At 44.7% G+C, this 13,442-nt stretch overlaps 1 protein-coding gene across 1 annotated transcript in view; it reads left to right on the top strand.

The window, feature by feature from the left end:
- Window positions 1-736: 736 nt before the first annotated feature.
- Window positions 737-13,442, top strand: part of st8sia2.S (ST8 alpha-N-acetyl-neuraminide alpha-2,8-sialyltransferase 2 S homeolog) — a 98,421-nt gene continuing 85,715 nt past the window's right edge. The window contains exon 1 of the mRNA XM_018255305.2: window positions 737-1,675. Within this exon, the coding sequence (XP_018110794.1) occupies window positions 1,578-1,675 (98 nt within the window). The 5' untranslated portion in view covers window positions 737-1,577. The remainder of the gene's footprint in view (window positions 1,676-13,442) is intronic.

Here is a 13,442-nt window from a genome sequence, read left to right as displayed (position 1 = left end):
AGCAATGAAAATTTCAGCCTTAGGTTTAAAGTTCCACCCACCAAATAGCTGGAATGCCTATATGAACTGCTGCAGATGTGCCTCTCGGGCAAATTTACTAACCTCCGAAAATTCGCCATCGACGGCTTCGTTCACATTGCAACACTTCGCCAGGCGTAGATTCACCAGGACAGCGCTAATTCATCAAAATCCGAAGCTGCTTCCAGGGCACCGAACGCGGACAAAGTTGCGCTAGCATTACTGCGGCAATCGAAGCAAAGTTGCACTAGCGTTGCCTCATTTGCATACAGCGGCAAGTTGAATGGACGTATATGTTGCAGCAAATACATTACATTACACAAGCCCGGGAAACCTTAATAAAATAAAAGAGAGTTGTTATATTGCCCTAAACATGAGCCCAGTGTATAGTTTATGTGCCATATGTTAGGAAATGTAGGGGGGAAGCTGGTTACCCCCAAAAAAATGTATGCTCTTTTTCAGCCTATCACCCTGAAAAAGGAAAAGACGCTAGCGTTTTTTTTGGACTTTTTCAGCTATTTTTTGAGGAACGCCTATCTACTCTATTGCACTTTGCCTGGTCTGAGGTGGTGAAGGCAAGTCTGGCGCAAGAGGTAACGTTCATTAAAATCCGCATCTTAGTGAATTTGCGTAGTTACGTCCTTTCGCCAGAGCGCAAATTTGTCAGGCGTTAGGGAGCAAAGTATCGCTGTCGCTAGCGAAATTACGCCGCCGACCATTAGTAAATCGGCAAAAATCTCAAATGACATCACGCCAGCGTTATTCACTTCGCCCTTTAGTAAATTTGCCCCTTGGAGAGGACAATGCCCGAGGATGACTTCATTTTATTACTGGAGATATCAATAAGGTGTATTTTATGCAAGCAAAGTAAAAAGCTCCCCCCTTCTGCTGCAGAACCTCTTGGATTGTAGAGCAATGAACATTTCAGCCTTAGGTTTAAAGTTCCAAAAAAGAGCTGGAATAAGTTCATGCGAATCCCTGTAGGAGCTGCTGCAGATGTGTCTCTATCTTTTTGGCCAGTGAGAGACTCCCATTGCCTGTAGGAGAATAGGAGAAAGCTGCTGCTCTGGCCACATCAGTAACCTGCTCCTTGCGTAGGGCATTGCTTTTACAGCAGGAGCGCCGCGCTTTCCCTGTGACAGGTCTGTCTCTCCCCCTAGTGACATGTAGCTCTGTAGAAGCCCCAGGTCTGTCTCTGCCTATTCCCAGGTGAGGAGTCTCTCTTGTGTGAGAAGAACTTGAGGAGGAAAGGGAGGGCGTGAGACTGTCATTGTAAGGCTTTCTCCTCCGTGCTACTCCCCTGGCTGTGTGAGAGCAGCAGCAGCAGTTCGTTCTCTGCCCATAGGTAACACAATGATCATCCAGCAGCACCATTTGCACATGCAGCAACAGCAGCGGCAGCAGCAGAAGCCATCGCAGCAGGACTAGGAGCAGGGAGCGATGCTGTTCTCGTGTTGGGATTGACTTGGAACCCTACGGATCGCTTCGCGCTCTCTCTTCCTCCCCCATTCGCATCGCCAACCCCGGGAAGCGGCGGCAGCAGCAGCAGTAGGAGAGTCATGAATCCGGACTTCAGGAGCTGGGTGCTGGCCACTGTCACCTTGTTGGTGGTTTTCCTGATCCTGGCGGATATCTCTGAGCTGGAGGAGGAGATCGGGTAAATAAGAAGTCTAATATGTTCACTTGCTGTTATTTTTGCCTTTGCTGGAACAGTAGTGGGGGGACCTGTAAGAGCTCAGGGTTTCCATTGTCTTCTTCATACTGTCCCTTAACTCTAGTGCATCTCTACATGGACATCTACACTATAACAGATCTATTCATGGCAATGCGACTATTACCCGTGTGTCTTCAGGTACCATAGCTGGAGACACTGCTACACATACACAGCACATTGACAGATCTCCAAACTATATGCTTTCCCCATGCTTCAGTCGCAAGAGGGTTCAAACACTTGTATGCAAAGGAAAGTAGTCAAACTCCATTGGCACACACATACACACATGCATCTGTTTCCTAGGAAAAGTGCATATACCCTGTAGTAAGGCAGAGGGGTTTCATCAGGGGTTTTATGGTGAACTACAGCCTCCAGCATGTACAGACAGCCTAAACTTGATTATAATCTATGGGAGTGGTTTGCCCTGGGCTCTAACACCATTTAGGATAACAGTGTTTAGGGACTGCACCTGACTGCGTGGGGATACACAAGTGGTTTCAAAGGTGCCAATCACCTGGCGCTGGACAGCAGGGTGTTTAATTCAGGACTGTCATGGCAAAAAAAAATTTTTTCAAAACACGTCAGTTAATAGTGCTGCTCCAGCAGAATTCTGCGCTGAAATCCGTTTCTCAAAAGAGCGAACCAATTGTTTTATATTTAATTTTGAAATCTGACATGGGGCGAGACATATTGTCAGTTTCCCAGCTGCCCCCAGTTATGTAACCTGTGCTCTGATAAACTTCAGTCACTCTTTACTAGTGATGAGCGAATAAATTCTCCTGTCACAAATTTGCAGCAAATGTCTGCATTTCGCGGCCGGTGAATAAATTTGCAAATCTCCCACGAAAATTCACGGATCAAAAAATTTTGGACGTTAAAGCCAGAGTCAAAATTGACGCAAGCAACTTTATGGATGCGTGTCCAAAATTGGTGCCGGTGTCAATTTTGATTTTTTTTACAAATTTTGTGGGAGATTCACATATTTTTCGGCGAAGCAAACCAGGAGAAATTCACCCATCACTGCTCTTTACTGCTGTACTGCAAGTTGGAGTGATATTACCTCCTCCCTTCTAGATAGCAGCTCCCTAACACAAGATAACAGCTCCCTAGTAGTTCTAAGAACAACACTCTAGTAAAATACAGGTCCCACTCTAACGCATTCAGTTACATTGAGTAGGAGAAACAACAGCCTGCCAGAAAGCAGTTCCATCCTAAAGTGCTGGCTCTTTCTGAAAGCACATGACCAGGCAAGATGACCTGAGATGTCGCCTACACACCTGCAACTAAAAAAAATACACTTGCTGGTTCAGGAATGAAATTTTATAGTGTAGAGTGAATTAATTGCAGTGTAAACAGTGTAATTTAGAAATAAAAACAACATCATAAAACTCATGGCAGAATCCCTTTAAAATGCAAAGCAGGGGTTGGTGGAAAACAAAAGGATGCAAAGGCAGGGCTCATATCACAAAGTAAGCTTTTCAGTCAAAGCCTGGCTTCTGACTACAAAGGAACCTAATGCTTTAAAGAGGGTATTCCAAATCCGAAGCTCGAGTGCTGAACGGTACATGGCAGCAAGCTGATAAGAGCTGAGTGGGAGATGCTGAATTCCATAGATCCAGCCCTTGCCCAGTTATTTGTGGAATGGCAGCTATCACAGTTCATTCGTATAGCCAGCTGAGCTTAATCAGGGTGCCGGGAGATGGTTACGTTCTCTTAGTGCTTCGCTTAGAAACTCCAATAAAAGAGCAATTATCTCTAACCGTATAGGGTTCTTCTGCCTTCATGCTTAATAATTATACGATCAATGAGAACCTGGATTTTCTGAGGTGACAGGGAATGGGATCTCCTGCTTTCAATGAGCAAAGAAGCTCAGGCTTGTAAAGTGACATATTTTATATTGTTCTTGAGTGACAGGAATCTTCCTTTGTGTGACAGGGAACTCAGATACTTCTGGATCGGTGGAAATTTGATCCAACTGTTCTAAACAGACATAAAATTCCATTTATGAGAGTAGTGGATCATTTTAGAGAGAATGAATATATGTAGTATTTTAGCAAAATGACCTAAATAAGTATTCAGAAAGGAGGTCTAATAGGGATTTAAAGGAACAGGATTACGACTGTGCTACCCTGGTAGAAATCACAGTTATAATTTCAAAGTGGCTGGAGTCACAGTTTTGGGGAGAGGAATAAGTGACATTCACCCAAAACCCATGGGACCCACAGGTTTATGCACAGGTCTGGGTTGAAATTTAGGTGAACATTGTGGGTTCAGTTGAGTGCGGGTCAGACAAGGGAAGAACAGCCCTCCTCTGTTCCTGAAGAATCCCTGTCTTGGAAAAAGAGGCGCGTGCAGAAGTCGTGTACAGAGCAGAAAGAAATGTGGGTGGTGGTCCTACAATGGAAATATTGTGTGGTATAGGACTGGGTGCAAGTTATGGGTTTGTGGGTCAAGTCTCACTATTAGGGATGTAGCGAACGTCGGAAAAAAAGTTCGCGAACATATTCGCGAACTTGCGCAAAAACGCGAGCGGTTCGCGAACGGTTCGCGAACCCCATAGACTTCAATGGGAAGGCGAACTTTAACATCTAGAAAAGACATTTCTGGCCAGAAAAATGATTTTAAAGTTGTTTAAAGGGTGCAACGACCTGGACAGTGGCATGCCAGAGGGGGATCAAGGGCAAAAATGTATCTGAAAAATCTGCCTGTGTGTGCTTGGAAGAGATAGTGTAGGGGGAGAGCTGTTAGTGATTTCAGGGACAGATGATAGTAAGTTTGCTGGCTAGTAATCTGCTTGATACTGCTCTGTATTGGAGGGACAGAAGTCTGCAGGGATTTGAGGGACATTTTAGCTTAGGTAGCTTTGCTGGCTAGTAATCTACTGTTCTCTTTAAACAACTGCCATACGTTGACCTTGTAGGCATTGTTTGCCCAGTTTTTTGGACGCAGCCACTGAAGCACAGTTGCCAGAAAAAATATGCCATATAAATGCTGAAAATAGTCATTTTTCGCCATACGTTGACCTTGTAGACATTGTTTGCCCAGTTTTTTTGGACGCAGCCACTGAAGCACAGTTGCCAGAAAAATTATGCCATATAAATGCTGAAAATATAAATTTTTTTGGTTGCAGCCACTGAAGCACAGAGGCCAGAAAAATTATGCCATATAAATGCAGAAAATATGCATTTTTTTGGTCGCAGCCACTGAAGCACAGTTGACAGAAAAATTATGCCATATAAATGCTGAAAATATAAACTTTTTTGGTTGCAGCCACTGAAGCACAGAGGCCAGAAAAATTATGCCATATAAATGCAGAAAACATGCATTTTTTTGGTCGCAGCCACTGAAGCACAGTTGACAGAAAAATTATGCCATATAAATGCTGAAAATATAAATTTTTTTGGTTGCAGCCACTGAAGCACAGAGGCCAGAAAAATTATGCCATATAAATGCAGAAAATATGCATTTTTTTGGTCGCAGCCACTGAAGCACAGTTGCCAGAAAAAATATGCCATATAAATGCTGAAAATAGTCATTTTTTGCCATATACGTTGAGTCAACGTATGGCAAAAAATGACTATTTTCAGCATTTATATGGCATATTTTTTCTGGCCTCTGTGCTTCAGTGGCTGCGGCCAAAAAAACTGGGCAAACAATGCCTACAAGGTCAACGTCGTTGACCTTGTAGGCATTGTTTGCCCAGTTTTTTTGGCCGCAGCCACTGAAGCACAGAGGCCAGAAAAAATATGCCATATAAATGCTGAAAATAGTCATTTTTTTGGTCGCAGCCACTGAAGCACAGTTGCCAGAAAAATTATGCCATATAAATGCTGAAAATATAAATTTTTTTGGTTGCAGCCACTGAAGCACAGAGGCCAGAAAAATTATGCCATATAAATGCAGAAAATATGCATTTTTTTGGTTGCAGCCACTGAAGCACAGAGGCCAGAAAATTATGCCATATAAATGCAGAAAATATGCATTTTTTTGGATGCAGCCACTGAAGCACAGTTGCCAGAAAAAATATGCCATATAAATGCTGAAAATAGTCATTTTTTGCCATACGTTGACCTTGTAGACATTGTTTGCCCAGTTTTTTTGGTTGCAGCCACTGAAGCACAGAGGCCAGAAAAAATTAAACCAGTAGGGTTTGCACCCTAGTTTGTAACGGTGGCGGAGGGAGGAGGAGGACGCTAAAGGACAGCTGTGTGTGGAGTCATGAGGCTTGAAGAGAAGGACAGCTGCATAGAAGTCAGAACAAGTCTTCCGGCGTGCAGTAACCCTCCGAGATCCACCCCTCATTCATTTTAATAAAGGTCAGGTAATCGACACTTTTGTGACCTAGGCGAGTTCTCTTCTCAGTTACAATCCCTCCTGCTGCACTGAAGGTCCTTTCTGAGAGCACACTTGAGGCTGGGCAAGACAAGAGGTTCATGGCAAATTGTGACAGCTCTGGCCACAGATCAAGCCTGCGCACCCAGTAGTCCAGGGGTTCATCGCTCCTCAGAGTGTCGATATCTGCAGTTAATGCCAGGTAGTCCGCTACCTGCCGGTCGAGGCTTTCTTTGAGGGTGGATCCAGAAGGGTTGTGGCGCTGCCTTGGACAGAAAACATTTGCATGTCTGACGTTACAGACTGGCCAAAGGGCTTTGTCCTTGCAGGTGTGCTCGTGGCAGGATTACTGGCACCTCTGCCCCTGGAATGTTGATGAGTTCCTGAAGTGACATCACCCTTAAAAGCATTGTACAACATGTTTTGCAGGCTGGTTTGTAAATGCCGCATCTTTTCGGACTTGTGGTATGTTGGTAACATTTCTGACACTTTATGCTTGTACCGAGGGTCTAGTAGCGTTGCGACCCAGTACAGGTCCTTCTCCTTAAGCCTCTTGATACGGGGGTCCTTCAACAGGCATGACAGCATGAAAGACCCCATTCTCACAAGGTTGGATGCAGAGCTATCCATCTCCGCTTCCTCATTATCAAGGACTGCATCATCCACGGTCTCCTCCCCCCAGCCACGTACAAGACCAGGGGTCCCCAAAAGGTCACCACTAGCCCCCTGGGAAGCCTGCTCCTGTTGGTCCTCCTCCTCCTCCTCCTCCACAAAGCCACCTTCCTCCTCTGACTCCACTTCTGGCACCTCTCCCTGCGTTGCAGCAGGTGCCTGGGTTCGTTCTGGTGATTCCGACCAGAAATCGTGCGCTTCCAGCTCCTCGTCACGCTGGTCTACAGCCTCATCTGTCACTCGTCGCACGGCACGCTCCAGGAAGAAAGCGAAGGGTATTAGGTCGCTGATGGTGCCTTCGGTGCGACTGACCATATTTGTCACCTCTTCAAAAGGTCGCATGAGCCTGCAGGCATCGCGCATAAGCACCCAGTAACGGGGGAAAAAAATCCCCAGCTGTGCAGATCCAGTCCTACCACCCAGTTCAAAAAGGTACTCGTTGACGGCCCTTTGTTGTTGCAGCAGACGTTCCAACATAAGGAGCGTTGAATTCCAGCGAGTCTGGCTGTCAGAAATCAAACGCCTGACTGGCATGTTGTAGCGCTGCTGAATGTCAGCAAGGCGTGCCATGGCTGTGTAGGAACGTCTGAAATGGGCCGACACCTTTCTGGACTGGGTGAGAACGTCCTGGAATCCTGGGTACTTGGAGACAAAACGTTGGACTATTAAATTTAACACATGTGCCATGCAGGGCACATGTGTTAAATTGCCTAGTCTCAACGCTGCCAACAGATTGCTTCCATTGTCACACACCACTTTTCCGATCTGCAGTTGGTGTGGGGTCAGCCACCGATCGGCCTGTGACTGCAGAGATGACAGGAGTACAGATCCGGTATGGTTTTTGCTTTCCAGGCACGTCATCCCCAAGACAGCGTGACAACGGCGTACCTGGCACGTCGAATAGCCTAGGGGGAGCTGGGGGTGCACAGGTGTGGAGGAGGAGAAGGAGGACCCAGCAGCAGAGTAAGAAGAAGAAGAAGACGAGGTAGAGAGCGATGGAGGAGTAGAGGTGGTGGCAGAACCGCGTGCAATCCGTGGCGGTGACACCAACTCCACTGTTGTTGTTGAGCTACCCATTCCCTGCTTCCCAGCCATTACCAAGTTCACCCAGTGGGCAGTGTAGGTGACATACCTGCCCTGACCATGCTTGGAGGACCATGCGTCAGTAGTCATATGGACCTTTGGCCCAACACTAAGTGACAGAGATGCGGTAACTTGGCTCTGCACATGTTGGTACAGGTGTGGTATTCCCTTTTTAGAAAAAAATTGCGGCTGGGTACCTTCCACTGCGGTGTCCCAATTGCTACAAATTTGTGGAAGGCCTCAGAGTCCACCAGCTGGTATGGTAAAAGCTGGCGGGCTAAGAGTGCAGACAAGCCAGCTGTCAGACGCCGGGCAAGGGGGTGACAGTCAGACATTGGCTTCTTACGCTCAAACATGGCCTTCACAGAAACTTGGCTGGTGGCAGATGACTGGGAATGGGAACAGGTGGTCAAGGTGGAAGGCGGAGTGGAGGGTGGTTCAGACGGGTCAAGGAGAGCAGAGGTAGAGCAGTAAGATGCTGGACCAGAAGGAGTGTGGCTTTTAGTTTGCCTGTTGCCTTTGAGGTGTTGCTCCCAAAGTGCTTTGTGCTTGCCGCTCATGTGCCTTCGCATAGAAGTTGTACCTATGTGGCTGTTGGGCTTACCAAGGCTCAGTTTCTGACTGCACTCATTGCAAATTACAATGCTTTTGTCAGAGGCACACACATTAAAAAAATCCCACACTGCTGACTTTTTGGAAGTGTGCGATCTGGCGGTAACAGTAGAAGTTGGCGGAGTTGGCGGTATTGGCGGCAATGGCGGGTGCGTTGGCCGGCTGAACACAGGTGCCGATACATGTTGTTGCCCTGCTGATCCCTGCGGGCTGTCCTCCCTGCTTCTTCTAAGTCTTATTCTCCTACTGCCTCTCTGACTCTCCGTCTCTCCATCTGAACTACCCTCCTCTTGCTCTCTTCTACTAGGCACCCACAAACATCAATCTCCTCATCATCATTCTCCTCAGATGCATCAATTTCTTCTGACACATCACAGAAGGAAGCAGCAGCGGGGGACCTCCTCCTCATCACTCATTATGTCCATCTCTATCGTGTTCTCTGCCAGAATTAAATCTGGTGTAAGGTCCTCATCTCCTTCATCTTCTTCTGGCAATAATGGTTGCGCATTACTCAGTTCAAGAAACTCATTGGAAAATAACTCCTCTGACCCAGTGAAGAAGGGGCACCGGTGGTGGAGGAAGTGTTACGTGGGGTGGCCATAGCAGTGGAGGATGAGGAGGATGTTGTGGTAAAGTTAGAAACGGTAGAGGATGGGGTGTGCTGTGTAAGCCAGTCAACTACCTCTTCAGCATTTTGGGAGTTCAGGGTCATTGGCTTTTTAAAACTGGGCAATTTGCTAGGGCCACAGGATTGCATAGCAGCACGGCCCCTAGCACGGCCTCTGCGTGGCGGCCTGCCTTTGCCTGGCATTATTTTTAAAAAAACAACAACAACAACAAAAACTCAGTTGGTTTTTCTGGAAACGATAATACACACAGCTAGATGGCGGGTTGAAGAAAACACTGTGCAAATAATGCCTACAAAGTCAACGTATACACTACTACAGCGGTGGATACGGATTACGTAAAATATATGAATGCTGCTTGAAAAAAAGTAACTCAAGTGGTTTTTCTAGAGACGAAAATATTATCAATATTTAGACAAAATGTGAACAAGGTCACACAGCTCGATGGCGGGTTGAAGAAAACAGTGTGCAAATAATCCCTACAAGGTCAACGTATACACTACTACAGCGGTGGATACGGATTACGTAAAATATATGAATGCTGCTTGAAAAAAAGTAACTCAAGTGGTTTTTCTAGAGACGATAATATTATCAATATTTAGACAAAATGTGAACAAGCTCACACAGCTCGATGGCGGGTTGAAGAAAACAGTGTGCAAATAATGCCTACAAGGTCAACGTATACACTACTACAGCGGTGGATACGGATTACGTAAAATATATGAATGCTGCTTGAAAAAAAGTAACTCAAGTGGTTTTTTCTAGAGACGATAATATTATCAATATTTAGACAAAATGTGAACAAGCTCACACAGCTCGATGGCGGGTTGAAGAAAACACTGTGCAAATAATGCCTACAAGGCCAACGTATACACTACTACAGCGGTGGATACGGATTACGTAAAATATATGAATGCTGCTTGAAAAAAGTGACTCCGGTTGTTTTTTCTGGAGACGGTAATATTATGGATATTTAGACAGAATGGGAACAAGGTCACACAGCTCGATGGCGGGTTGAAGAAAACAGTGTGCAAATAATGCCTACAAGGCCAACGTATACACTACTACAGCGGTGGATACGGATTACGTAAAATATATGAATGCTGCTTGAAAAAAGTGACTCCGGTGTTTTTTCTGGAGACGGTAATATTATGGATATTTAGACAGAATGGGAACAAGGTCACACAGCTCGATGGCGGGTTGAAGAAAACAGTGTGCAAATAATGCCTACAAGGCCAACGTATACACTACTACAGCGTGGATACGGATTACGTAAAATATATGAATGCTGCTTGAAAAAAGTGACTCCGGTGTTTTTCTGGAGACGGTAATATTATGGATATTTAGACAAAATGTGAACAAGGTCACACAGCTCGATGGCGGGTTGAAGAAAACAGTGTGCAAATAATGCCTACAAGGTCAACGTATACACTACTACAGCGGTGGATACGGATTACGTAAAATATATGAATGCTGCTTGAAAAAAAGTAACTCAAGTGGTTTTTCTAGAGACGATAATATTATCAATATTTAGACAAAATGTGAACAAGCTCACACAGCTCGATGGCGGGTTGAAGAAAACAGTGTGCAAATAATGCCTACAAGGTCAACGTATACACTACTACAGCGGTGGATACGGATTACGTAAAATATATGAATGCTGCTTGAAAAAAAGTAACTCAAGTGGTTTTTCTAGAGACGATAATATTATCAATATTTAGACAAAATGTGAACAAGCTCACACAGCTCGATGGCGGGTTGAAGAAAACACTGTGCAAATAATGCCTACAAGGCCAACGTATACACTACTACAGCGGTGGATACGGATTACGTAAAATATATGAATGCTGCTTGAAAAAAAGTGACTCCGGTGTTTTTCTGGAGACGGTAATATTATGCGATATTTAGACAGAATGGGAACAAGGTCACACAGCTCGATGGCGGGTTGAAGAAAACAGTGTGCAAATAATGCCTACAAGGCCAACGTATACACTACTACAGCGGTGGATACGGATTACGTAAAATATATGAATGCTGCTTGAAAAAAGTGACTCCGGTGTTTTTTCTGGAGACGGTAATATTATGGATATTTAGACAGAATGGGAACAAGGTCACACAGCTCGATGGCGGGTTGAAGAAAACAGTGTGCAAATAATGCCTACAAGGCCAACGTATACACTACTACAGCGGTGGATACGGATTACGTAAAATATATGAATGCTGCTTGAAAAAAGTGACTCCGGTGTTTTTTCTGGAGACGGTAATATTATGGATATTTAGACAGAATGGGAACAAGGTCACACAGCTCGATGGCGGGTTGAAGAAAACAGTGTGCAAATAATGCCTACAAGGCCAACGTATACACTACTACAGCGGTGGATACGGATTACGTAAAATATATGAATGCTGCTTGAAAAAAGTGACACCGGTGTTTTTTCTGGAGACGGTAATATTATGGATATTTAGACAAATGTGAACAAGGTCACACAGCTCGATGGCGGGTTGAAGAAAACAGTGTGCAAATAATGCCTACAAGGTCAACGTATACACTACTACAGCGGTGGATACGGATTACGTAAAATATATGAATGCTGCTTGAAAAAAAGTAACTCAAGTGGTTTTTCTAGAGACGATAATATTATCAATATTTAGACAAAATGTGAACAAGCTCACACAGCTCGATGGCGGGTTGAAGAAAACAGTGTGCAAATAATGCCTACAAGGTCAACGTATACACTACTACAGCGGTGGATACGGATTACGTAAAATATATGAATGCTGCTTGAAAAAAAGTAACTCAAGTGGTTTTTCTAGAGACGATAATATTATCAATATTTAGACAAAATGTGAACAAGCTCACACAGCTCGATGGCGGGTTGAAGAAAACACTGTGCAAATAATGCCTACAAGGCCAACGTATACACTACTACAGCGGTGGATACGGATTACGTAAAATATATGAATGCTGCTTGAAAAAAGTGACTCCGGTGTTTTTTCTGGAGACGGTAATATTATGGATATTTAGACAGAATGGGAACAAGGTCACACAGCTCGATGGCGGGTTGAAGAAAACAGTGTGCAAATAATGCCTACAAGGCCAACGTATACACTACTACAGCGGTGGATACGGATTACGTAAAATATATGAATGCTGCTTGAAAAAAGTGACTCCGGTGTTTTTTCTGGAGACGGTAATATTATGGATATTTAGACAGAATGGGAACAAGGTCACACAGCTCGATGGCGGGTTGAAGAAAACAGTGTGCAAATAATGCCTACAAGGTCAACGTATACACTACTACAGCGGTGGATACGGATTACGTAAAATATATTATGGCTGCTTGAAAAAAGTGACTCCGGTGTTTTTTCTGGAGACGGTAATATTATGGATATTTAGACAGAATGTGAACAAGGTCACACAGCTCGATGGCGGGTTGAAGAAAACAGTGTGCAAATAATGCCTACAGGGCAAATAATGCCTAAAAGGTCAACTTATACACTACTACAGCGGTAGTAAAATAAAAAAAAGTAAAATAAAAAAAAAATGAATATTAAAAAAAAAAAATTAAAGTTGGTGCTGCTGAACTACTAGGAGCAGCAGATTAGCACACCAGTCCCACTCCCCAACACTGCTAGACTAATAGCACTGGGCTCTTATAGTAGTAGTAGTAGTAGTAGTAGTAAAACAACAAAAAATAAATAAAAGCAGTCCTTACAAGGACTACTGTTATTGCAGCAGTCAGCAGATGAGATCAGAAGCAGGACAGCTGCCCACTGCAGCTACATACAGAGCACTGCAGTAGAAGGTAGATTACTAGCCAGCAAAGCTACCTAAGCTTAAATGTCCCTCAAACCCCTGCAGACTTCTGTCCCTCCAATAACAGAGCAGTATCAAAACGATTACTAGCCAGCAAACTTTCAACTGTCCCTGAAATCACTAACAGGCAGCAGCTCTCTCCCTACACTATCTCTTCAGCACACACAGGCAGAGTGAAAAAACGCTGCAGGGCTTCGGTTTTTATAGGGAAGGGGAGTGGTCCAGGGGAGAGCTTCCTGATTGGCTGCCATGTACCTGCTGGTCTGGGGTGAGAGGGCAAAAAAAAGCACCAACAATGGCGAACCCAAAATGGCGAACGTCGCGCGACGTTCGCGAACTTCCGGCGAGCGCGAACACCCGATGTTCGCGCGAACAAGTTCGCCGGCGAACAGTTCGCGACATCTCTACTCACTATGAGGAACATTAAACTGCTCTACTTTAAAATGGATTGTGTTTGGTCAGTTACAGAGACCTCACAGATCGATCTCTTCCTAGTTTGTGACAGATCACACAGTGTCCTAAACTGTTTTATAAAGATAAGAATTACTTTCATTGTGACACAAACCAT

This window comes from Xenopus laevis, chromosome 3S (genome assembly GCF_017654675.1).
Source record: "Xenopus laevis strain J_2021 chromosome 3S, Xenopus_laevis_v10.1, whole genome shotgun sequence".
Taxonomy (NCBI): Eukaryota; Metazoa; Chordata; class Amphibia; order Anura; family Pipidae; genus Xenopus; species Xenopus laevis.
This window is presented reverse-complemented; position numbering and strand designations above follow the sequence as displayed.